The sequence below is a fragment of the Serinus canaria genome, chromosome 1A (genome assembly GCF_022539315.1).
Source record: "Serinus canaria isolate serCan28SL12 chromosome 1A, serCan2020, whole genome shotgun sequence".
In the NCBI taxonomy this organism is placed as follows: Eukaryota; Metazoa; Chordata; class Aves; order Passeriformes; family Fringillidae; genus Serinus; species Serinus canaria.
This window is the reverse complement of record NC_066314.1, coordinates 65,767,537-65,794,085: the sequence shown is the minus strand read 5'-3', so window position 1 is coordinate 65,794,085 and position 26,549 is coordinate 65,767,537. Positions and strand designations below refer to the sequence as shown.

General features: G+C 46.4%; 2 protein-coding genes across 19 annotated transcripts in view; both read left to right on the top strand.

The window, feature by feature from the left end:
• The window catches only part of LOC103820451 (sodium- and chloride-dependent betaine transporter), a 38,495-nt gene extending 32,493 nt beyond the window's left edge, over nucleotides 1–6,002 (top strand). For both annotated transcript variants that reach the window (XM_018919762.3, XM_018919761.3), the window contains exons 14-15: nucleotides 3–173; nucleotides 2,816–6,002. In XM_018919762.3, the coding sequence (XP_018775307.3) occupies nucleotides 3–173; nucleotides 2,816–2,962 (318 nt within the window). In that variant the 3' untranslated portion in view covers nucleotides 2,963–6,002. The remainder of the gene's footprint in view (nucleotides 1–2; nucleotides 174–2,815) is intronic.
• A 151-nt stretch (nucleotides 6,003–6,153) lies between these two features.
• LOC103820452 (sodium- and chloride-dependent GABA transporter 1-like) overlaps nucleotides 6,154–26,549 on the top strand; it is a 61,465-nt gene continuing 41,069 nt past the window's right edge. For 15 of the 17 annotated variants that reach the window (XR_007776559.1, XR_007776556.1, XR_007776557.1 and 12 more), the window contains exons 1-4: nucleotides 6,154–10,950; nucleotides 12,383–12,506; nucleotides 14,199–14,287; nucleotides 24,603–24,949. Coding sequence is in view for 7 of the 17 variants with exons in the window: in XM_050969779.1 (XP_050825736.1) it covers nucleotides 24,709–24,949 (241 nt within the window). In the remaining 10 variants the exon portion in view is untranslated. Of the gene's footprint in view, nucleotides 10,951–12,382; nucleotides 12,507–14,198; nucleotides 14,288–24,602; nucleotides 24,950–26,549 lie in introns of those variants that run through there. The other 2 variants (XR_007776555.1, XR_007776560.1) reach the window with 2 other exon arrangements.

Below are 26,549 nucleotides of genomic sequence, written 5' to 3'. Positions count from 1 at the left end.
AGGGTGTCTTCCTGTTTTCCCTGATCAAGTATGCTCCCTTGAAATACAACAATTCCTACGAGTACCCACCCTGGGGCTACGTGCTAGGCTGGCTGATGGCACTCTCCTCCATGGTCTGTATTCCTCTCTATGCCATCTTCATCCTCCTGAAAACCAAAGGACCCCTGAAACAGGTACTGGGAGTGGTCACTGGGTGTGTTGCTGTTACTCCCCCAGATGGTTCAGGATGGCCCCTAGGGAGGAGGTACAGGGCACATTCTCCTCTGAGAAGGCAAGGGCTGGTGAGAATCACCTTTCCCCAGAATGCTCTGTAGCTCTAGTTGGCAATTTGGAGAGCTTGGAGGGTCTCAGCACAGCTCCCAGGCTGATCATCAAATGTCTGGTCTTCCAAGAGGTGTTGCACCGTCATGCTCGATGATCATGCAATATATAGACGTATATATATAGCATATATGCAGTATATAGACATATATATAGCATATATGCACTAGATACCAATGCAAAGCAAGTACAAAACCAATATCTGTTTTGCCTTTACTTCTTGTCCTTTGTAGTCCTGGTCAGGACCATGTTCTTTTTAAAAAATAAATTATCCATAGTTATTAAAGAGGACCTGCTCACAGTGCTGTAAAGGCCTACACTGTGCCATTCCTGAGCCTGTCCTCTTTCACTGTAGACCTCTTTGTCCTAGGAAGAACTCTATCTAGGGAGATGAAATCATGGACATGACACCTCACCTGACCCATGAAGAAAGATCTGAGTGACGTACAGTACATCTAAATTTCTACACAATTTCTCTGCAGGTCCTTCCCCATCCCCACTGCAGCTGGTTGGAGGGTGGGATGGGCAGAGGGAGCAGGTGAACAGGAGCATCCCTGTGGCTGTGGTGTAGGCGTGACAGCCACATTGTGGGCTCATGGAGAGGAGGACTCTGCACTGCCAACACATCCAGGGATGAGCTGGGTGCAGGGAGTCTTTATTTGTTCCATTGTCTCAGGGAAGGCGAATCTGTGGCTGACATATCTGACTCCCTACAGCTCAGAAGCTTTTGGTGTGTAAATGAGGGCTTGGAGCTGCCAGAGAAGTAATTGCCCACATGTCCTGCCTGTTAAACAAGCAATATCTCTCACCAGGGGTAAAGTGCTTCAAGCGCTTGGACTGAAATGCTGCTGGGAATAGTGTTAATGCTCATTGTAGAGCACACCTGAGGAATTGATTTGGTCCATTTCACATCGAGGGGTTTTCTGTTTCTCCTGGTTTACATGATATTAATTGAAATTTCCAGGGACTCCTCAGTTACATTACTATGAAGAAATTTCCAAGGATGCAGTTTAGGTGTAGGGGAAGGAATTGGCTGCTAAACCTGGGTTGATCCAGGGCAGAATCAAAGCCAGACATGAAATAGCTTCTACGGTAGTTGCACCTGTTTTTCAAACAAAATTTCTTAAAATATACCTGTTCTCTTTTTCCAGTAACGCACCAGAAGTGCAGGGAATTAATTTCCTGACACAAGTTTCCAGGAACAGTCGTTGAATATTGCAAACCATTCACTGAAAGCAAGTTTGCAATTGGTATTTATGATCAGTCGTTGCTACAAACTTATACCTCTCGTTACACTTGATTAAGAAACAAAAATGTTGTTTCCTAATGCCCCTGATTAAGACAGCTCAAGCTCCAAAGGCTAAAAACTCACAATGAAGTACCGGCAGAGCAGCTGCAGATGTAGGTGAATTTTGTAAATCATGGGGCAAATAGTTTTGAATAAATTAACAAAATCTGTGATTCTGGCAGGCACTTCACAAGGAGTGGGAGCGCCGAAATTAATCCTACGAGTCATGGATGAATTGCCTGCTCTGCTTGTGATGTGCTTTTCATGGGAGTGAGCATGCACTCTCCTGAGCTTGTGATGGAAAAAGTTAGTAACAGTGAAAGTCAGGTTTCTGCTGGGAAATGATAGGCTGTCCCATGCAGCTGGCAGGACATCAGCTGCAGGATGGAAAGGGAAAGGAAACCAGGAGCTCAGAAAATCATGTGGCACCAGAGGGACTTAAAAAATGGGATGAAAAAGACCAGAAATTCACTGCAGAGTCCCTGTGAGCCAGCACTTTTTGCTGAAGAGCTCAATGATATTTTAGTTTTTTAAGAATGAACTCCTCTAAGCTGTCCCAGCACTGTATAAATGTGTGTGGAACAGACTGTAGCACCCTGTATTGCACAGGAGAGAGGGAGCTCAGGGCAGGCACAACCCCTGCCTTCACCATCACAGTCTGACTGACTGGAAGAGGGGAGCTGAGGATGGTTTTGGGGCAGAAACCAGCCTGCAGAGGGACTGCTTTACCTGGGAAATGCCACTGAGGTAGGTATTGCCTACCACCCTGTTTTGGATCATAGCAGGAGATGCCCAGCATCTGATGATCAGCCCATTTGAAAGTCCTCACAGCTCCCACAAAAATCAATGGGAAGCTACTTGGTATAGGAAAAAGAAAGGTTTTATGGTGTTTTTTCCATTGCTACAGAAAATGTCTGTGGTGCTAATTGCTGGCATCCTCCCTCACAGTAGCAGGTCTGTGAGAAGTGCTGTATATCAGATTACCAGTCCACAGCCCAGATTTGAGCACAGAGACAGAATAATTGTCACTGAGAGCAGCTGAAGTGAACCTGCTTTCCTCCTCAGTTTCACGGCCATTCAGCAGGAGAGGAGAAGGGAGCTGGCATGTGTGCTGTCTAGGTGCCTTTGCCCCCAGCAATGGTTGTGGATCACTATTGGCTGTCAGTTTGCTCATCAGCTTAATTAACAGCAACTTCCTCTCTGCAGAGGCTGATGCAGCTGATTTCCCCAGCGGAGGATCTGCCGCAGCCAAAGAAGAAGCGCATGGTGAGGCCATCCAATCTGAGGCGTGAGGGATGGTCTCCTCCAGCCCAGGAGCTGCTCAGCATCACAGAGAGAGAAACCAACTTCTAAGGCACCTGGGATGTTTCCTCCATAACCCAGACTGATTTGCTCTCTCCTTCCCAAAGTGGTTTCTTTTCCCTTCTCTCCTTCGTGTCTGTGATGGAAGCATCTAGGGCAATTCCTCTCCTTCCAGCCAGCTGGTTGCACCCACTGGCAACAGCATTTCTTTTACACCCTGGGGACAACTCTTCCTGCCAGCAGCTGTGGAGACTGCAGCACACTTTTATCAGAAGTGCCCTTCATTACTGACACTAGTTGGGAAGAGAAAAACAACATTGTAGCAAAAAAAAAAAAAAAAAGGAAAAAAGGAAAAAAAAAGAAAAAGGAAAAAAAAAAGTGGATTTATATTGAGAGGAGGAAAAGAAACCACAGTGGTGAGGGTGGTGAGAGAGAGCAGAGATTAAAGGTGTGAAGGAGCCAAGTTAGGGATGCAAAAGCAGGAAATGATGGGGTGCTAACGTGGGAAATAAGTAAGTTGGTTCAGAAGTACATAAGAAGCTGGAGGATGACAAAGGAAAGTGCATTTCTACGTCACCTCTGTAAAAGGGAGAGAGAGCCAGGAACATAACATAGCCAATGACAAAAGGAGGCTGCACTGTCAGTAGTTACAGCTTCAGCTGTCGCTGGAAGGGAAAGGAGTGACAGGGTGCTTGATGCAATCCTAGTTGTTGATGATGGATCTCAAGGCAGTCTCAGTGTGGAAAAGGGGGTGAGGAATGACTATCTAAGGGGACTTGCTCTTGGTCAAAACTACACGGCCCAGTGAAAATGCATCCAAGAGTGAAACCGATGAACATTTGACAATTCTTTCAGAAAATTCATGGAGTGCAGGAAAAGTCCCAGAGCAGTTGGTAAGAAAAAGAGCTGCAGCACAGCTGGGAAAATGAGACCCTGAGGACTGCACACCCACAAATTGAACTGCACTGCTGGGGCATTTTGTAGAGGAATTATAGAAGGAGTTGATGGGCCTGATCCTGTGCTGCAGAGTAGCTTTGGGAAGAGGGTGGGAGAATGATTGCATTTCCTTGACTTTGCTGTGGATGACTGCTCAGGGGATAAGGAAGACATAATCAGGTGCAATAATGATCAGCTCAGGCAAGATAAAGCAAATTTAATAGGTAATATAGGTTCATTGGAAGCAGATTGTGTCGAATTAAAGGTTGGTTGTTGCCAGGGTAGTCAAAAATGTGAGGCAATGGGTGGGAGGAAATTTGCTCTGCTGCCAGGTTTGGTGCAGTGCCAGATGACTCTGTCCTGTGGAGGCTGGGGCTGTAAAGGTCCCTGCCAAATCCTGCTTCTATGCCTATCAAAAAATTCACAGTTAAACCCGCCAGAAAAGCCAGTGGCAGGACGCACCCAGGAGCTTTGCTGTGATCAAAGGTACATGCACTGGTGCATGGCTGTGCTGCAATATTGGCACATCCAACCACACCAGAGAATGGCCATCAAAATGAATCACAGATGCCACAGGCTCCTTTCCCTTGTTCCTGGTTCCAAGTAATTGCTTTTCCCTGTGCTGGATGGAGATAAACGACTGGCACCAAAAGTGAGCGCAGAAATCGGATCTCATCTGTGCAGCTCAGTACCTATTCCAATTGCTATGGGAACCTTATCTGCTGCAGTTTCCTCTGAGTTTAACTGGAGAATTAGCATAGGACAATCTTTTCCCCATTTAATTTCCTTTCCTTAAAAAAAACTAAAAACTACAAACTGCTGGTGAAATGAACACTGAAAGTCAAGTATCAGAATTTGTACCTCTTTGGCACATTATCATTTAAGATGTTTTACTGTGGAAGATGAAGAAGGCTGGTAAACCTCATTCACATTCCCTGCACAGGACTGCAGCACCACATAAGACACCATTTATTGTATTTTTATTTTTTAAAGAGCTGAATGTCATGCTGCAAATAGCTGTGGGAAGAGCTTAGCACCCAGAGGCTTGAAGTCAGGCATCACAGTAAGCAGTTTGGTGATTTTTCCTCTCCCTCTCACCAATGTTGCTCATAATTTGGTGGGGGAAGCAACTCCCCCCAATTTTGATTCCTGTAGAATCCTTGGTAGGACATTTAGCCCCTTTGCTCCTGCTGCCATGCCTTTAAGATGTGAGGTAGTATTGTGCTGTCAGAGAAGTCATGGAGATCTGTTCACTTCTTTTTTTTAGGCACTGCAAAATCCTAGATAGAAACAAGTAACTCTTCAGTTTGGAACACAAATGTGGTGCTGTGTTATTGACTGAGTGAACTTATTCCTCTTGTTTATGTATAATCTGACAATATCATCTCACCTCTGCAAGGAAGCAATTTATTTAAATCAAGCTAGAGGAGGTATTGGTGTGCCCATTGAAAGCAATCATAAAATTCCCAGGATCAGGAAATTAATCCAGTTTCTTTGGATGGAATTGACAAAGTCAAGTCCAGGAATTTTAAGTCAAACTCAGTGACCCAGTGTAATTTAATTCTCTTTCCTTTAAACACCCACATACACCCAGCTGGGGGAACAGGGGGAAATGCCATCAGTGGCTTTTTCTGTGCAAACCGCAGCACAATTAGAGACTGAGTAATGGTTTGTTAAATTTCTACAAATGTCTCAGGAGTTGCTGCATGCATGTGACAGATCTGACAGGTTTCCATCAACCCCTGGGACTGGGCACCTCTGGAGAGCTCTGAGTCTGATGGGAAACTGCTGCTGTCCTGCACACAACCAGGAATACACTACTGAAGGATTGGTATGGAGAGAACGGAGAGATTGTTTTTTTCCCCTGTAATTGTTGATAACATGCCAAGACACGATGCCTTTGAAGCTGAAGTCCAAGAGAAGGTACAAGGTTTTCATCCTGTGCTACTCCTCCCATCTGGAATTAAAACACTGTATGCAGAAGAAAGGACATATACCTGTAAACACCTAACTACCACTTCTGGGTTTCCAGTTTGTTTGTTGTTCTGGTTTTGTTTTTTGAGTTTTTTCTTCATAAAAATTTTCACCCCTCTCTGCAGAAGGAAAGGACAGGAACAGAGTTTGTTAAAAATAAATCAAGGCAAAAAGTCTTTTATTATCCTTCTCCATCCTGTTATTCCTGTTGCCCTCCACTTCCGCCTTCCTTCCCTTCTTTTGACAGTGACAAATGGCAAAACAAAAAAAAGGAAACGGTCATTGAAAACTTATACAGGACAAAATTTGAAGAAAAAGAAAGATAAAACTATCAAATATCACCAGGATATTTTCAACTTTTGTGGCTCTAACCCTCAACATGGGTTTTTGGGGGAAGGAAAATTGCAGTGGGTATTCTTCTTGGCTTTCAGTGTTCTTCTGTCCCAGGTGATCATGGTAGCACTCAGGCAAAGCTACCTGCTGTAGCTTCCAATGAGCTGGAGGTGCAAGCCATGCCCTCCCTCCAGCCCTCATCTTAGCTTTTGGGCTGGAGAGAAGCCATGCCCACCATAGCCCTAGTGCAGGGCTTAACTACCAAGGACTGGAACCCCAGCTTCATCCTGAGCAAAGCTCTTGATTTCTCCTGTGCAGTTATTGCAGTCTGCTAAGGGTCGGAAGACAAAAAAGGGCGGTAGGAACTGAACTGGAGGAAATGAAATCTCTTAGAAGAACAGGGGTTTCTCAGATCTTCTGTTGTGCTTATGTTGTGTGAGTTATAGGTATTCTGCAGTGGCTGTGTGGTTTGTGCTGGAACTTGGGGACTTCCCTGAGATTTTGCTTCTCTGGTGTGTTGCAAGAGGGGTTTGCTCAGGTGCTTTCCCCATCTTGAGGAGAAGTGAGCCTTGCATAGGTAGAAATGAGAGACATGAGCCAAGTGACTTAGTTGCACAGTAAATGAGGGCTGAGAAAGAGACAGTCAGCAGTCATGAGGGCATATAGAATGTATCAGGTCTTCTTGCAGGCCTTTGCTTTATCAGGTTGCATGTGCTTACATATGGTAACCTCTTACTAAATAGCTAAATTGTGTTTGAATGTGTTTGTAAGAGGGGAGTAATATTCATCATAGGAGAAGGTAAAATAATAACTTATTTCACAAATTTAAGATTGAAATTTAATACTCAAGAGGCTGAGAACATGTGCATATGCTGCTATCCAGTTCCCTGTGCAGGGTTGAAGGAATAAGATTGAGGTATTAAAGTGAATGGCTTTACTCCCGAACCTGACAAGGGAAGAAAAGAAATGCACCTAACAGTGCATGGATGGACAGTGCAGACCTTTTTTTGCTTTGTATTGTTTTTCAATCCCACAATAAGCCCTTGCCACTTCAACTGCTTGTGGACCATGATCCTGGCTCTGGTTTGAATCCCTGACCCACAACTGCAAAGGAGGACATGAATTTTCAGAGCAGTCTGTTCTGGTTTGTCAAGTCCGAGCTTGGAAAGCTCTGTGGAAAGAAAAGGGATTCCTAGGAAGAAATGCTTTCAATGTCTGTACAAAGCCTGTTGTGGGCAATTCCATCCTGTCTAAGTTTTGGTGACATGCCAAGACCATTCTGTTAAATGGCTTTTTGATTTTTTTCTCCTGTTTTGCTTAGGTTTTTTTACAGGCTGTAGAATAGTTTCCTGCCCAGCCTGGGTTACAGCCAGAATGGGAGCTGTGGACTAGGATGGCTGGTTTGGACCAGAGGCGTGCTTACGCTCAGTCGTTATTTGCCAGTGGCCACTTTTCCAAAACATGCTTTATTGAGTGTGGAGCTTTTGTTGTACCACGATGTAGATAGTGATCTCTGGAGGAGGATGGGAGATTACAGGCCATCTGGTGCCTTTCTGGACCACATATTTCAACAGGACATGAAATAAGCTTCTTTTTCTCATAGAGAAATAAACCCTCCTTCAAGCATAAAAACAACCTGCCACTTTCACTGTTTTGGTTTGGAAAGACAGGTGTCTGCTAAGGAAGGCAGGAGCCTCCCATGAAATGGAAAATATAAACCCATCTCTCTGAATTTCTATAAATTTTAAATTAAGGTGTCTCCGGCAAAAATATGGGAGCCAGAATAACAGTTCTTTATTAGGGAAGAAAATAAAAAAGATAAATAATGCAGCAAACCAAAACAGCACTGACAGAGTCAGAATACAACCTGACACTCTGTTGGTCAAGGTGTTGGTAGCAGTACCAATAAAATGGTGGCTGCAGCCCTCCTGGAGTGACAGGTGTGGTTCTGTTGGAGCAGTGCTCCTCTAGAAAGGGTGTAGTCTTCCTCTGAAGATCAAGTGGAAGAGGCAGCTATTCTGGGAAATCCAGTGCAGAAGCTGTGCTGGCATTCCAGAACCTCAAGATTATATCCAGGTAGGAATGCTTGGCTCCTCCCTCTGGGTGGAGCATCACACAATGTAATGCTCTAGTCCTTATCAGTTATGCAGTGACATTCAATAACCTGTTATCAGCAGATGTCTCCCCTGAGAGGGGCTTGGTTGTTCAAGAGATAAGGAAAACCACCCACTTAACAGGAGACAAGTGCCATACAGATGGCAGATAGAATACATCTTGCCTTGCAATCTGGGACATTCACATATCCTGGAGAAGGGCCATCACTGTAACATGAGCTTCCTCCCCACCTTCTAGCTTTGAAGTGAGGGTGACCTGAGAGCTGTCTTAATCAAGCTCTCCAGAAGCAAGAGATCTTTTTGCTGGAATGCTTCCAGCAGCATGCACCTGGGTCCAGGAACTGCTGAAGAGAAATCTCATCAGTGGCAGGGCACAGCAGTGTGAATCAGTAACCCTGGATTAGCTGGGATGATGGGAGGCAGCCTGGAAATGGGAACTGGCTGGTGCTGGGGCTCAGAACGGTGGGGAAATCACGCCCAGGCAGTGTTAGTTTTTTGTGCAGTGTTTTTGGATGAGGTATTAATTCCCCAGACAGGCTAGGTGGCTGTGGCTCCCCTTTGCACTGATGTGATGCATACATCAGTCAAGGAACAGGGAGATGGCAGGGTTCTCTCTTCATGTTCCAGGAGATCCTGTCTTGTGTGTGTCTATCTCTCATCACCAACACTGGGCTCTCCCATCCCAAAAATGGTTTTTGCAGGGCTCAGATTTACACGTGCTTTACACCTGCTTTACACCTTAGCTAAAGCATAAATTACCAGCCAGTAAAACAGAGGATCAGGAGCAGCCTCCAGCTGTCTCGTCCCATAAACCTCCTTGTCCAGGAGCCCAAGCATGTGAGTCTGTCTCCACATAGGAAAGCAGTATGGTCAGGCACAGTGAGTTTTTTTCAGAACCTCTGGGTGGGGGACATTTGAACACTTTCAGAGCATATTCATTTAACAGTGTTTAGGCCAAGAAAATAGTAGGAATTAATTATTTTTCTTTTTATTAATTACCTGCCGTAATCAGATTTCAAAAAGTTATTTGATGCCTATTTTTTTTTAATATGACAACCACTCCAGCCTTTTTTGCAGTACAAGACAGAGGGTGGCATTTCCCTTGCATTTGGGAGTTTTTGAGCTGTGTCGCTTTCCTGTTTCTACGGTCAGGGGAAGCAGCAGCAAAACGTTTGCTGTTTGGCCTTGGGGCACCTGTGAGGCTTCGTGTGAAGAGGAGAAAGGTGAAAGGGGGCTGATGCCTTTTGGAAAGTTGGAGGTTCAGAACATCTTAGATCAGTGTCTCCATGTGGGGGTGTGTGTGTATTTCAGGGCATCTGGGGGAGAATTGTGCTTTGGTAGGTTTTGCCTTAATGACATCACTACAGTGACATTGTGACAGGGGCTGGTGGGTAAATGTGTTGCTGTCAGCATTTTGAGTTTGTGAGGCTCTGGACTTAGAGTGTAAGCAGAGATAATTTTTAATCTTCCAAAAAATTTTAAGCTTCCAAAAAATTTTTCCCTCTCTGGAAGAAAGAGGAAGGGTGTTTTAGTGACCGTGGGCAGAGGTGTCAGCAGCACCTTGTGGTTGTTCTGGCCAGAGTCCCTTGGGCAGGATGACGTAGGACACATCGAGCAATGGCAAAGCAATTTCCCATCATCCAATCCTATCAATAAATGCAATTTCCCTGGAGGGTGGGGCTGTGTGAAACTCGATTGCTGCAGGCTGGGTGCATCACACGGCCAAGCAGCAGCAAGGCTGCAGGCTGGAGATATTTCCCCTCCCAGTGGAGGCTCTGTCCCTTCTGATGTGGTAGTAAATGAGGTTGTCCCTGTGTGGCACTGCACAGAGGAGCCAGGCCTTTGCTCTTTCTTGTCCCCAAGGACTGTGTACTTATCATGTTGGAGCACGTGTGGTGGACAGTGGTTATACTGCCTCTGTCAGTAACCCCCATTTGCATCTCATACCCAAATCTGTCCTCTTTTTCCTCTGCATCTGTCACATTTTTCCCACACTCCTGTGCTTTTGAGGTCAGACACAGTCATGCAATAAGGCTTCACCCTGTAGGAAGACATTGCCATAAGGTTTGGGAAGTGGCACAAGCTCCATCAGTATAACTGTGCTTATGCTGATTTAATGCATCTACCTCAGAGCTTTCATTAGCATAAGCCTCTTAATAAAGAGGGAAAAAATTGTAAGAGCTACACCAATGATGTAACTAGACACATTTAGTAGACACAATTACTTTAAAATTAGCTTGGTTTCCCAGAGTATGTGATTTCTGTTAAATCTTTCAAAGTACGTGAGGACACTTCTATTTATGTTCCATTCATACTAATTTTAATTTATATTAAGTCCATCAGGATCAAGTTTGAGCCAAGTTGGATGCAGTGTTACTCCTCACACTGGTTTTGATGGATTAGAAGCAATAGAGCTAAATCTTTCCATTCCCTTGTGAGTCCCTTGCAGTTTCACTGACAAAAAGATGATCAGGTTTTTTTAAACTACATTTATTAAAACAGCCTGCAGGCACAGGCACACTTTCATAAATGTGACTCTGTCCACTTATTATCCAAATGATCTTAAAAGCTGGAATAATCATGCTTCAAAGTGGGCTGCTCTGGTTTAATTTAGCCTTATTTGTTTTGATTTAGATGGGCAGCACAGGCTGGGTAGACAAGACCTAAGAAATCACCCTGCAGGTAGGTACTGCTATTACTCAAGTCCAGCCAGGAATCTTCCATGCAGAAATCCCATGGCTGGTGTCCATGATAGCCCTCACTTTCTGGTTCCCAAGGCCTTGTGCTCCTTGTTGCTATGCTGGGCATGTCACAGGGACATAGCACACCTGGTGTCACTCAAACACCCCTTTGGCAGGGAAGGTAGCTGGGAAGAAGGAGCTGAGGGGAGACTCTGCCATGCTTCAAATCTGCTCCCAAGCTGCACCAGGGACACCAGTGGTACATGGCCTCTGGGGCCACCCACCCAGGAACCTCTGTGTCCCTTTGTCACCTGGACCTCGGGCATGCTGGCACTCTGGGGACTCCAGCCCTTGGAGCATGTCTGGAGAAAGCTGAAGGCAGGTGCCTTACTCTTACCAGTGCTTAGAGACTAACCAGCAATCACCTTGGGAGCTTTATGGCTGTTGCTGGGAGGTGGGTACTGGTAATTTAACCTCATGCTTTGGAAGGGCAACTTAGGTCTGGCTTTGTCCACCAGAAAATCTGTGAATCTGTGAATCCGTGTCACAGTGAGATGCTGCAGGTGTCAGCCCCACCACAAGAGTGGGCTGGGCTACCCACAGGAACGGGCCATCCTCAAGCACCAGCACCAGCTGTGCTGTGCCTGGGGAGGGAGACATGATGGTGCAGAGGGCTGAGCTTTCACTGTGCTTTAGCTGTTGGCAAAAGCCATAGACATGATAATGTGTGTAGCAGTGTGCTTCTCAGAATCATCCATGTACATCCTTATTTATTTCAATCAAATGAAAAAACCTAGAAAATGCTTTACCCACACAAACTGGAGGTGAAGGCTCTTCATTGAAAGAACAAATTTAGAAAATGCCATAGAGACATCTGTAAATGCATGGATTTTATTTTAGTGGCCTTTTCTTTCTCTTCTACCTAATATCCCTCCCCTCCCATAAGACATCTCAGGACTTGTCAGATTGATCATCTTCATTTTGTACTGGAGAACTCTTGGTCCTTCAGGTCTTACTTGCTGACTGAAAGCTCAGTGCTGATAAATCTTTAGCAGAAGAAGTTTTTCTCCCAGGTATTTCTCAGCCACATGAGTTATGGTAAGGTGCACAGGACAAAAAACACAAAAAACACTGAGCTTAACAGAACTCGGCTGTTTCACACCTGACAAAATCTTGCTGCCTGAATATCCAGTGACATTATCTCACTACTTCTCCCTGTCCCCAGAGTATTCCAGGGGAAAGAAAATGAATAGGCACACACTGAACGAAGTGCTCTAACCCAATCTATTTTTCATTGACAGATCACTTTTAATCTCCTCCAGTGGTGGAAATTCCTTTTCCTTTCTTATATTTATTTTCAGTTTTGTTCTTGCCATATTTCTTTTACATTTTTATTCCTTCACCGTGTTCTGTTTTGTTTGTTCTGTTGACAGCAGGAGAGATTTAAAAATGCCCAGACTTTGAAGCAAGTCATCTACAGATGAAATTGTTCCTAAGGGCTCCTAGCAGCTGCAGGGACAAGTGGCATAAATGCAGATTTAATACCAGTGGCCGAAGGTAATTGTAAATAAAAGTACTCTCTGTGAAAAGTATTGCACAGGTTTCCAGATGAATAATATTTCAAAGAAGCTGTGTGCCCTGGTTGGCAGCCTATGGAGAGCTATAAATATGTGGGGCAAGACCTTTCCCTGTGCCATAGGACTAGCTCATCCCAGCTTGACCAGGAATGCCCAAGATGAGGAGTAGCAGAGATTCTGGCAGTTTTCCTGGGGATAAGGGGTCAGTGAGGATGGCAGGTGATTGTGTTACCAGCTATTAACAGTCCAGACACTGGTGACAACCTCTGGACAGCACAAGGGGAGTCTTCAGCAGGCTACCTGGTTGGGAGTCACATGAAGTACCTGGGAGTGGAAGCTGGGAGGACCGAGCACAGGAATTGTCCTGCCTTACCTACCCTGGTCTCACAACTTTTCCCTGTCTATTCCCTACTGGCCATCCTTTAGGATAGGATGGCTTGGGTATTAGGAGTCAGACCAGACCTGAGCTCTGAGCCTGCTCAGGGAGGAAGGAGGCCAGCCAGCTTGGCCCCCACTGCAGGCTGGCAGGATTGCTGAGGTTGTTGAGGAGGAGGCCATGCCATAAACTGGGCTCAAAAAAGCAATGCCTGCCAGCTCTGCTCTGCTGGCCAGCTTTGCTTCCCTTTGGAGGCGGTGGACTTTGTGGGCTTAGTCACCAGAGCCAGGCAGCCTCATATCTCATAACAGCTCTTTTCAGTGAGTACAGCCCTATTCCTCTGCAAATTATCCCTGAGTGATTATACTTCTGCTTATTTTGCAATGATTGTGTTAATGATTTTTGCAAATGAATTTTAAACCAAGAGATGTCTAGCCTGATTATTTGGCTGCTTTCACCACTGTCATCACATCCAATAGCTGTTATTTAGAAAACACTCTTTGCACTTGTGTTTACTCACACAGATTATATGGTGGGGTTGGGCTCTTTTGCTGGATATTTCCCAAGCCACCAAAAGCTTTGGAGGTGGCAGCCCAAGTGCTTTGAATGCAAATACTGAAGCCAGTGAGTATTTGTCTGAGTATCTGCCAAGCTCTCATTTTCTGGGAACACACTGGTGAATCAAAATTTAGTCTCATGAACATTTATGGAAAACAACCAAGAGAGCAGCTCCAAATCCCATCCTTTCAAATGAATTCTGCTTCTCTTCTAAGGCATGTTCCCAAATTCATTTGGGCTTACCAGTCTATGCCTAGCTCTTGCCAAGTATGAAATATCCATGTACTATCTTCTTCTCTTGGTCCAACTTCCCTTTTTTTCTGGAAAAGTAGGGGTTGCTCAGACTGGTGCTGAGAGACATTATTTCTCTCCAGCACCTTTTTTACTCACAGCCTTCTGCCTATAACTCACACAACAAATATGACATAGAAAACACTTGTGGCTTTCAAATTCAGTTTTTACTCCTTCAGTGGAAAAGGTCACTTTCTGGCTTGTTTTCTTTCCAGACTAGCAGGACATGAGGTGGGGAGCTAGTTTGCTGTGCTTCCTGTGAAGGGAGTCTGCCTATGGTGGGAACTGGTGTTTCCAGTGGACCCACTGCAGTTTTCAGGTGTTTCTCAGTCAGGACTCTTTGGAGAGCTGTGAAAACACATATAACAGGCTGGCTCCCTCAGGCCTGAGACCTCCACCTGCCCTGCAAGCAAATTGCTAGTGTCTCTCTCTGTCTTTTCATTTTAGGAGGTGTCACATCAGCAATTGGTCTTGAGGAGAGATTGAAGACTGAGAGAGAACAGTGATGGATGGACTAATGCCAGACTCAGGAAAGGGTGAGCTATGATATCTTGATAGCTGAGCCTTCACTCTTTCTGACAAAAGGGGGCCAGGAGCTTTGCTGCTGGCTCCCCTCTGAAACTACCTGCAGGTACCTGCTTTAATTTGGTTGGTTTTGCTGAAGCAAATCTCAGTCTCCCAGTAACACAGCATTGCATTCAAAAAGCCAACTGCAGAGCAAGCTGGGCACATGAGGGAGAGCTGAGCCTCCTACATGGTCCAGCACATCCAGGGCTGTGCCTGCACACTTCCCAGGAGACAGGGCAACATGCCTCTGCCAGGTCTGCTTTCACCAAGTGTTGCTTCATAGAAAATAGGATGGTTTGTGCTGGAAAGGACCTTAAAGGTCTTCTAGTTCCAGCCCCACCACCACAGAAAAAGCTCTCCAAGACAATGGGAACCTTAGTTCACCAGGAAGGGATTTGATCTCGTCCCTGTGGGACTGAGCTGGCAGCAATTCCAGCAGTGTTCCCTGGCATGGTGGGCAATGATGATTTCCCTCTTCTGCACTACATGCTCCCTGTGCTTGCAGGTCTGACCAGAGCAAGCTGTGCTCAACTGCAGAAATACAGAATGGCTTTCCTAGGGAGCAAAGGCAGCACATGTTCACTGGCTGAATTTTTATCCCAGCTGAGAGCCTAAATGAAAGATTTCTGAGACAGATATAGTTTACTTCTCTTTTTACTCCATAGGCTGCTAAATAAGAGGTACTCAAGCTCCCAGAGTAGTGTGGGGGACACAGATTGCCTGAAGAGGAGAGGGATGAAAGAGCTTTTTTCCAGAAGGGATTGCCCCTCACTGCATTTGCTTCAGGTCAGAGAGGGTGCCTTTTTGTCAGGTTGCCTCCAGTGTGTGTGCTGGAGAGCTACTCAGCTCTCAAAGCTCCCTGGGTTTACCCAATAAAAATATTTTTTTTCTCCAGTTTCCCTCTTGACAGCCTTCCTAGCACCACTGTCTTTCTCTTTTAAGGGCCAAAAAAGCCTGATGGGGTCTTACTGCTTCCTCCATGCTCCTCCAGTGACCACTTAGTCTGAAATGTGATCTTTAAACATGGTCTGTTGGCAGGATATTAGCACAGATGTAGGTGGCAGCACAAGCAGCAACCTCAACAAAGCTCTAAGGCAGCAGGTTTTCCCTCCCATCCCTATGGGGCAAGGGCTTTGGCCCATAGGCTGTGTCAGGTTTAGCTCTGATGGGTTATTGCCTGATCCAAGGGAGCAGGGGGCACCTTTAAACAAGGAGAGTTTTGATAGCAAGGAATAAAATCTGTGGTATTACCTTGGTGCCCTCAGCCCACCTGAGCCTCCATGGAGCTGGTGCAATGTCAGGAATGGGGTGAAGCCAGCCTTTGTTTGCATGTAGGGGCAGGAGGGGAATGAGATCACCAGGTTGTCTCCTCAGCACTGAAAGCTGCTAAAAGTACTTTTGTCATTTTAAGCATCCCTACCACTGTTTTAACACTGAGAGAGGAGCTGGTGAAGTGCTAAGGTGTTATCTCTGGCTAGAATTATGTTTTAGCTCATTTGGGCTCCTTCCCCTGCCTCTGTGTCAATGCTGCCTCTAATGAGGTGATGCTCACAGCATCAGCAGCTCCCCTATGCTGCTTTCGAGAGCAACTTCTCTCTACTCCCAGTGGATGGAAATTATCTTGGGCCCCAGAAAGGAAAAGAAAGGTTCCACACAAGTTTTAGAGCCGATGACAAAATTTACACACTAAGCAACTGGTTATTCAAATGTGGCTCCTTTTCTTGGCTGGTGGTTGGTACCTGCCACTTCAAATAAAAAGTATCCATTTTCCTGCAGCTGGCCCCTCCATCCCAGAAGCCTGACCTGTAGCCAGTAATGCACTTGATCCTTGCAGGAACTAATAAATCCTTGCAGGAACTACTGCAGCAATAGGGGTTCAACCAACACCTTGCAAACAACTTGCTTGATGGCTCCCCCTTCTTTGGCATCAGTCCCTTTTGCTTTGTCCTCCCTCCTGCCCATGACCTTGGAGCCTCTTCTCTCCCAGTGGCTGTGATTTTCCAGTGGCTGTGGGACCCCCCCTCCCCATACCCACGACATGCAGGGTGTTGATTTGACTGGACATGAGCGCAAAGCTCATTAAGGACTCATCGATAGTGCAATGAGAAGCAGGGTGGGGTGAGGCAGAGGGAGAAGGGCCCTGTGGCAGGAGGGGCTCACAGCTCCCCTTTGCCTGTGGGAGCAGCTCTGTATGTGCATCCCTGGGCTGGTGGCTCTGTGAGCAGCTCTGCGTGCCCCAGGGACCCGCCACCAGCTGGCACCGTGAGGCAGGTGAGTCCAGTGGGGCTGCAGCATCTGGTCTTGGGGTGTGAGCACTGGGGACACAGAAGGGAATGTCAAAGCAGTGGTGGGACAGAGCCACCTGCCTGCACTAGCATTCCTGGGGAAGAGGGGTACAGGTGCTGGGCTCTCCTCCATCTATACCGGGTTGGATGTGGGGCTGAGAGGCACAGCAGCCTGAGTTACAAGGCAGGATGCAGGATTGTTCCTGTCTTCCAAAAGGTGATGGAGGGCTGAGAGAATGAGGGCAGCCCTGCCTGGTGCTCAGTTGGGGCAGTGTGAAGTGGAGCAGGTTTAGTCCAGCTTTACCTACAGCTGCACCACTGCAATGCCCAAATCTCTTCTGTCAGTTGCCATTGCAATGTCTCCTTGCTCAAGAAAGACATCAGCAACTTTCCCATCTATCACTCGGATTCCCATTGGTGTTACCAGGCCGGTGCAGCAACCAACCTCCAAAACCTATTCACTGAGCAAAATCCTGGGCTGAAGAAGTTGTTTCTGCTGCAGTAGAGAGGTGGGGCATGAACCATCTCTTCCCCCATGCTGCAGTGGGGGTTGTTGGGAAGGACCTGCAGGTGCTGCTCCCTGCCCTACTGCAACAGCAACCCCCTGCTTCCATCCAGGGAGCTGGCACTACCAGGCAGAGCAAGAGAGGAAGTGACTGTCCCAGAGTATGACCTCAAAATGGTACTGAAAGGTACCTGAAAATGGGGTCCTAAGACTGGAAAGCTTCTAACAGTGCCTGTGGGCTGGGAAAAATGTAGTGAATGCAAATGATTGCTCAGTAACAATGCTGTATCAGCACTTACGTGAAAACCTCAGGCAAGCTTCTCTGGGGAGGGTCACCAGTGGGTAGAACTCCAGGAATGGGTTAGGTGATACACACATAAGAGGCATGGGCTCAGCTGCCCCTCCCTGGGGCTGGGATAGCCCTCCCCAGCCTTATATGTTTCAGCCCTAAGGATCAACATGATACACTCTTCTAGGTTCTTTGTGACCCTTCACAAAGGTCCTGCAAGCTCTGATGGTCTGAGGCGGTGGAGCTCAGCTTCCTTGCCTGTCTAGCTGCTGGGATGTTTCTGGGGTCTGTGTCCGTGCCCTTCCTTCCTATCTATCTGCAAGAGACTCTGACTCTGGAGGAGGTAACTCACTCCTTCAGTGAAGCCCTCCCCATCTCTTCTCTGTCTCCACAGCACTGGAGAATGGATAAACTCACCCGTCCCTTCCTCCCTCTCCTCTTACCCTCTCCCTGCTCCCTATCTCCCATGAGTGCTTTTTGGAACAGTCTGGATACCAAAGGCTCCTCAGTTTGCTGGTGACCTTGCTGTGATTCTGCCAGCACCTGGTAGAAACCTCCAGCACATTTAATTTTGGTTCTCTCCCTTCCAAGAGAAGCTCTGCAAAACAGTTTGGGATTTTGTTGTGTGGAGAACAAAAATCAGGTTGAAGACACACGGCTGGAAATGCATTTTCTTATGAAGAAACTTAATTGGCACAAGGAACAAGCAACTAATGTCCTTATACTGCAGGTGAACACTCCATGACACTGAGTCCTGTTTGCTGGAGATAGAGCCAAGTGAGTGCTGTGTCTGACCCCTGTGGAGATGCTCATGTGGTAAAGGCTGGTGCTGGAGGGCCAGGGTCTGCATCCTGATATGGACTGGCTGTGTGGGATGTGACTCGAGTCTTCAGCCAAGGCAATGGGGACAACAACCTTTCCTTCCTCTGCTTTATCTCCTGGTCACAAGTCCTGGTGGAAGAGCTCTCCTTCTCCACTGCTCCATGGAGCTTAGCCCAAGAAGTGAGGATAGGAGAAAATCTGAATGTTAAATTGGTAGAGATAATGCCCAGCTAGTTGCAGGTTGATCCTGGACAGCAGAGGATGGTGCTCTGGGTAATGAGCATGTTTTCCAGGCTGTTTTGAGGAAAACCTCAGCCAGGGGGCTGGAGGCTACCAATGCTCTTGCAAGGTTCCTGCTGAGGCAGCTGGCTCTGCTGTTCTCTATTTTCCACCACCCAAAAAAGCATGTGATTAAAGGGAGCCTTGTGGCAGCCTGAGGGCTCTGGAGCATGATTATCTCTCTGGTTTCATGAGAAGAACAAAGAGTTTGGCATCTGAGAATGAACACAGATTTTCTTTTCAGCTTGGCCATGCTGCAGCAGGAAAACAATGTTATGGTCTCCATGGTGAGGCTCTAGTCTTTTTGGAGCTATATACTTGTGCCAGAGTTGTGACAGGCACATTCCCAGGTGCCATGTTCTGAATGAGGTGCTTGGTGACTGCTGTGACCCTGCCCAGAAGGAGCAGGGGGAAGGTCTGGGATTTTCTCATTCTTTTCCTATCTACCTTCCTCTTTGTGCTTTCATCTGAATGCAGCAGCAGAAATTTGTCGAGGCAGTGCAGGGTTTTCAGCTGCCCATCTTACTCCAAGGGCAGCAGATGCTGGTCAATGTGGAGCAGGCTGAACTCATCTGTGCCCTCATCTGTGTCATTTACCAATCTGAACTTCCCAGCCCCAGGGACAGACAGTCCTTTGCTTTTCTGCCACATGAGGTGAGAAAAGATTGCTCCCTGCAGCTCAGAGCATGGCCTGGATCATTCTCATGCTTGTTTCTGCTCTTTCCTGCACAATTATTTTCCTTATTGAATTTTATTTTTATTAAATTGTGGCAACAAAGTCCAAGGTGACTTTCTCAAGTGCATGTCATTACTTTTCTTTGCAACACCAATTTTGCCCAACTGCTTAGTTCAATGACTTCATTTAAAAAAAAGACGCAAAAACTAAATAAACCCCAAACAAAAAATCCCAAACAATGAACAAACAAACAAACAAAACCCCCCAAAACCAAACCAACCAAACAAAAAAGAAACACAAAAAACCCCCACAAAGCATACTAAGACAAATACAGCAAATAACGACTGACATCACTTGCAGCATCTCTGGAGCTGCATCAAATCCAGCTTTATGTGTACAAAGTTATGATTTCTTCCCCCTCATGCACTGGCTTTTGTAAACAGGGCAGTTTACCCCTGAGAATGCCAAAGTCTCACCCAGGATGTTGTTTCAGATCAGGATTTAAGCTAAAATCTTGGTTCAGAGGCAGAGTTTTGGTGAGGTAGTGGCCAGTGAGCAGTAACTCAGGCTGCATTGACTGAGCTGTGACAGTGCAGCCTCTCTGGAGAAAAGAGAGAAGGGGCCAGTGTGGATTCCTGTCCCCATCCTGGTGGCAGTGCCCGGACCCCACTCTGGGCTGTCACAAACAGCCACAGGAGGTATAAAGCAAGTGAGAAATTCCATCTGAAACTGCCCTCTCTGTGTCCATTCTAGGCACTTCTGCCCCCCGATGTTCTCATTGAAGGCACTGGGAAGGTTTTTTCCATTAGCCTCCCTGGAGTGAACTATTCCTTACCAAGGAACAAAGCAGGTCACCCCACCACCCTTCTGGAGGAGCACTAACCTGCAGCTCTTCTCTCCCTCCATTCCCTACTTCTTTGAGAACTGTGCTCTTTTTTCATGCACAGGTGAAACTCACCAGTGAACTCAGAAAGTAACTGGTGTTTGTTGGGATCAGACAGATGGGTCTTTGCAGAATAAAGCTGGGGTAAAAATGTCTATGTTGCTTCAGGCAGGGCAAAAGAATAGCAGCAAATACTACCAATGGTTTATGAAATGTGGCTCATGACCCAATTGCCCCATCTCATCTGGATGAGGTTGTGGTGTTGTGCCAGCCTCACCTGCCACATTATTGAGTGATGTGGGCTGTTGGTGGAAGAGGCACATTGCACAGCAGCTGCAGGTCAAACCCAGGTATCAGCAACCCAAATCTTGTGCAAGAGGATGGAAAAGGGCATGGAACTGCAGGCCACCCATCAGCTCTATCACCTAGGAGAGGTAATTTCCTTCTTTTCTCACATCCTCTGTGAGTGGTGACTACTCGAAACCAAGCAATCACCTGTCTTCGGGGGAAAGCACATGAAATATTGGGTGACTGCAGTGGCACCTCTTGGGCAGCATGCAGAGAGGGCTGTGAAGCATGAGCCGTGTCTGCCTGACCCAGCTGGACAGGACAGTGGTGCTCCAGGCCTGAGTGGGCTCCATGTGGGGCCAGCACTCTGCCAGAATCCTCAGGCTCCCACAGGGAGCTTTTTCCCAGATCCTCCAGCTCTCATGGATGCAGGAAGCTCCAGCATATGCTGCTGCTGCTGAAAATCAGCAGAGAGTGCTGTGCCCTGATGGGCCGGTCACGGCTCTGAACAAGACACATGAGCCTTGGGGCTACTTGGCTGTCATTAAAATGCTGTGGATGGAAGGAAAAGTCTAATTGACTAAACAACAGCCTGCACTGTGTAATTAGACTAATTGTGGCTCTACCTGCATGGGTCAGAAGTAATTTGTGTGGCTGTTAAATCACTGACAAATAAGAGGTGGGGAGGTGTGTGAAAGTATTTCTTACATATGTTTCCATAGATCAATTTGCTCATTTTGCTGTTTCATTTCAGGCAATTTTATGCCCTTGAAATTTTTGGTTTCTGTCAAATTTGAGGAGATTGTTAATATTTGATGCTGAAGCAGGGGAAAGCAAAAAGGTCACTGTTGTTAGCAACAGTGTTTCAGGAGGCAGAGTTTCAAGTGGCAGCAACACTTTCTCAGTGCTATTTTCTTACTTGAAGTGAAATCCCTCAAAAAAAAAAAAAAAAAAGACAGTCTGTTTGCCAGAATGTGTATCAGCCTGGCTCTGCATCTACTGGGGACAAGGCAATTGTTTTTATTGACTTGAGCATCAGAAGACCAGGCCTTCTATACAACTTGGTGAAACACAGGTCACTCCTTTACTGCCAGGAATTTATGGCATTAGCTTTCACAGATTGCTTGGAAAGTTCTGGCTTCAGAACATGGTGCATTTGGAAAAAGTTGAATGAGAAACCTGCTATAGTATCATGTTGAAACTTTGACCTTGTTTTCAAGTCCTTGCAAAGCAGAGCCACCTCTGTCTTGTAGCTCTGCTCTTATTGATTATCATTTTGAGTCCTTCAGGCATTTTGTTGTGCCCAAAGCACCGTGTGCTTTTCAGAACAAATAATCTGACATGACAGAGAGCTGCTGAACTGACTCTACTCTCTCTGCTGTCAGCACAGGACAAAGCTTTGTGCTCGTGCTGGAGGAGACCTGTGTGGATAAGTGGAGGGGCTGACATTTTGTCCCAATAGGACTTGTTCAGCATGTGAGCAACACAGGAGCCAAACCCTTGGCCTGGGGAGACTGATGCCTCCCTGTGTTTTTGGTGGTCAGGGCTATGTGTCTGGGGAAGGACATGGCACAGCTGGGCTGTGGGACATCCACAAGCCCTTCTGTCCTAATCATCCATCACTGCAGAGAGACAGGACTGTGGAATGGAGGTGGAATGGATCCTCAGTGGGATCCTCTTGCCTGTTTTTCTATTTCTTGACTATGAAGAAACCTCTATAAATCTAGCTTGCTCTTTTTGAGCTGGAGATGAAGAACCTCACTTTTCAGGTAAGAAGAAGTTGCCAGTGTGGTCTGCTCCTTTATCATCTTACCCCAAATGTAGGAAGTATGACCATCTAGCTGCAGTATCACCCCAGAACTGTGGCAACAGGACCAGGGAAAAGAGCACAGGGAGAGCAGGATATATAAATACTTTTTAAAGATAGCAGATTACCTTTTGGTTTTTGTCTACAGAAAAGAAAAGAAGTGAGTCTAAATGGCTCCTACTGAGTCAAATTTGTTATGTCTCCAGGCATAGCTTATTACCCTGACTTAGCCCAGCTCTGAGTTCTTCCCAAGGGTTTTGGTGCTATTTCTTCTATTTTGATTTATAAATTTTCTTGATTTTACTTTCCTCCTACGTGTTCTGTATAATCTTTTTCTCCCTGCCTTAGTGAGGAGCCAGGAGCTGGTGTGACAGTGCTATCATAAGGTGTAGGACAGAAATAGGATCTGTCAACCAAAGCCTTTTCTCTGAGTGTCCTGCAATGGTATCTTCTGGCATCTGCCTCATGGGCTATGTGAAATAATCTCTTCTCCCCAGAAACCATTTTCATGCTGCCACTTACTGCTGGGCTTACTGGAACCATCCTGGGGCTAGAGGAGTCAGGGTGAGGCTTGGTGTGGGCTCCATAGCTCAGGGAGCTTGGTTACAGACTTTGTCCCACAGCAAAGGGATTTCTGGCTTCTCCACTGACTTATCAGAAGGAATTACAGACATCTCCTGGTGCAGCCATTCCCTTCACAGCTGACAGACTTTTACTAACCTCAGTGATGAATTCTGTGGTGTAGCAAAATCCACCTGCTATAATCATGGGATGCCTGCTGTAGGGACCAGGAGTCATACTGCCATTGAGCCTGGACTTAGGAGACCATCTCTGTCCAGTACACTTTAGGAATGCCAGATCATGAGTCTCCCAAACATCCAATGGGAAAAATGGGTTCTGTTTCCTTATGAGAATAGACTGCCAAGTCTAGTAAGAAACTCAAGCAAGGTCAGCTTTAACTGCTAGAGCATGACACCTCTTTACAGCATTGATTTGTCTCCTGATGTACCCATTTTGTTTTTCTTTCTTTTTGTTTGTTATGCATCTATGAGTGTTTTTTGTCAACAGACTTCTCTGGGAGATTGTATCACTGATCAGCCTCAGGACCCCTAGTGAGGATTAAATCTGTCTCTGTAAAATGGGCTGAGATGTGGGTGAGAGCAAACTTCATGCCAGTCCTGTCTTCTGTGCTGGCTGAGGGTAGATGCTGAGGGGAGAGGATAAAACCAGGAAAAGAAGAGGTGTTATTTCCTTGGAAAACTCCCTCAACCTCCATCAACTTCCAGCTCAAGGTTTTGCAGAATTGCAGTAGTAGATTCTGGTGGATTTTCCTTCCATTATTTATTGCCTTAGTTTCCTCTTCTAAAGTCATATAAACTCTCAGCATCCAGCTTGTCTTGCAGTGAGGAGTCTTGCTCTATAGCTACACATTTTCTGGAATATCACCTCTTGCTCTTTTTGAACCTACCACCTGCTGGTCATGGTTTAATCCCTTGCAGTTCTTATGTCAGAAAAGGTGAATACTTCTATTTTATGACACTGATACATTTATAGGCCCCTGCCAGCTACCTCTTCCACAGAGCAATGGATCCTGTTTCATTTATACTGTCTTCACATGGAAGTTACTCCACACTTTTAAGCAGCCTTTTGGCTCTCTTCCATGTCTTTTTCTGACTTTGCAATAGCTTATGTGACAGAAAGAGAGAACTGCGCTTATTTTTCAAGACATGAGTGCAATATTGGGTTAGACACAGGTGTAGTAACATAGCCTGCTCTCTCTCTTTCCCAATTGTTTTGGTGTGATGGTTATATACTTCTTAGGAACTAAAATCAATGCAGGTATTAACTAAATTTTTTAGTTGGACTCATGCAATTAATCATCAGAACTTTGAAGTCCTGACTTAATGAGATTTTAGTGTTTCACAGGCTGGCTCTAGTCACAGTGAGCACAAGCTGAATACACCTGGGGATTACAGAACCACACGCAACATGGTGTACAGGGAGGGGCTGAGCAGAGCAGTGATTGCCTTGCCAGGTGCTGCAGGTGCACAGCTGTGAACAGGCTGTGTTGCTGCTGTGGTGAGGAATAAATGCTTGGGATTTCCAAGTGGAGCACATCCATAGCAGTACTTAGCTGGCTGGGCCACACAAACTCTCAGATGACTCTGTGACTGCTGCACTCAGTTTTGGACCCCAGACCTGGGAGCTCTGGCACCTTCATTGTGCTCTCCTCCACTGTCACTCAGACAGGACAGATATATTTCTGTGCTGTGTGGTGGGTCACCCACAACCTGTGGTTTTGCTGCATGCCTACTGGTCCCAAAGCTCTTCATGCAGAGCACTGGGATGAGAAGCAGATGAGAGTTGAGGGATTCGTAATGTAACGGTAACAACCAAATCTGACACACTACATTGACACAGGACATCTTCCTTCTCTCCTTTCTCACCAGGAGCTTTGCCCAGGGCTTCCCATCTTGTCTTCTCGTGGCCAGGGCAGAAACTGCCTTTCCTGCTCCTCCAGCCCCTCAGCAAGAGTGGACATACTTCTGAGTCACCATGGGCAAGATGGACAACCCCTCCGTGGAGCTGAGCTCTCCCTCTGAGGTGAAGCAGGCAGCCCTGGAGGAGCCAGAGCCCATCAGCCCTGAGGTCGTGAGCACCAAGAAGAAGAAGAAGGAGATCCCAGACAGAGGTTCCTGGAAGGGGAAATTTGACTTCTTGCTGTCATGTGTGGGCTATGCTATCGGTCTGGGCAACGTCTGGCGCTTCCCTTATCTCTGTGGCAAAAATGGAGGAGGTGAGAGGAATGCACAGTGAGCAGCCTTGCACCTGAGCAGGTTTTGGCTTGGTGTGGGTCTGGGCAAATGGGTGGTCCTTCAGCTGGGAGCTCAACCACATGGTGGGAGTTATTAAGTTGTCCAGAGACAAGTTTCCATGATCTGTGGGCTTTACTAGCAAGTGCAGGCTGGGAAGAAGCAGTCCAAAGAAATAAAAGAAACAGTTTGAGTTCTGCCATGCTTGTGCAGTCCAAATTTTCAGGGCTGAAAAAAAAAAAAAAAAAAAAAAAAAAAAAAAAAAAAAAAAAGCATTTGGGACCTCATTTACTTACAGGGAGGGCTATGCACAAATAGCCATCCAGATGGATTCTGGGGCACCTCCAGAGAAACCAGTTTGCATCTGTTCAAGGTTGGGTTCTCCTCGGTCTAGGGTATTCTCAAGGAAATTCTCCCTGCTCAGCTGCAGAATTTCTTGGATCAACTCAGAAAACACACTTCTGTGCCTTAGCTCCCCTCTCAAATGGTGCTCTCTCTTCTGCCTTGTCAGGGAGATGCTTTCGTGGAGGGGAGTACAGGCAGGTGTCAGTAGAGCAGAGGCTCTTTCTTCTCACTCCATGCTGAGCTCTCCCATTGCTTGTGCCTGTTACTAAAACAGCCCTTCTTCTCCCCTTTGAAGAGCTGCTCACTTCCTTGAACCATTTTACAGACTTCCCACACAAGTCCAAACCCATTTTACTCACCTTTAAATCTGTATATAACACTTTAGTTTTTGCCTGCTAGTCTTCCTACATTGCTCTTTGCTTCCCTCTTAGCCCTTCCTGGCCTGGAGTCCCCATCCCAAGTGCCACACTCATTCATGCTGCTCTGAGGGTCTCTTTTCATGTTTCTTCTCCATGTGTTTTTTATTTTCCTTTTACCTTTGGCTTTCATAACTTCTCATATCACCAGCCTATTTCTGCTGTTGCAGGCAGTGTAGGATGCTCTTCTCCTCCAACCCTGGAGAAGAGAAGGGTCTTGTTCCCTGAAGCAATGTCCATTTCACTTCATGGCATTTAAGGGTATCAGGGCCCTTTCTCTGAATCATGTGGAGTGAGTCCTAGCAGGAGACCAGAAAGTAAGTAATTTTGACATGAAGATTTCTAACTGACCATGCTGTTTTCATAGAATTGTAGAATCATAGGATGGTCAGGGTTGGAAAAGACCTTAAAGATCAGCCAGTTCCAAACCCACTGCCAAGGACAGGGACACCTTCCACTAGGTTGCTCAAAGCCACATCCAACCTGGCCATGAACGCTTTCAGGGATGGGGCATCCACAGCTTCTTTGGGTTTTGTGGAGAGGTGAAAATGTGCAGCTGAGCTGAGTGAGGTTTATGGAAATATCCAGGCCTGCCCTGGGGAGCCTGTGCCACCAATGCCAGAGCCATGGTGCAGGTTTGTCATCTTTGTCTGGCCACACTCTGACTGCTAGCTCCCTTCATAGAACATTTTCCCTGTAGCTGGGTCCCAGCACTGGTTGTTAGCCAGCATCTGCCCTGTAGTTGCTGTGTCATACCAAGTCTCTCACAGCTCCGTGCTGCTCGTGACTGTCTCCTAACACATAAAGGTGGAGATGACAATGC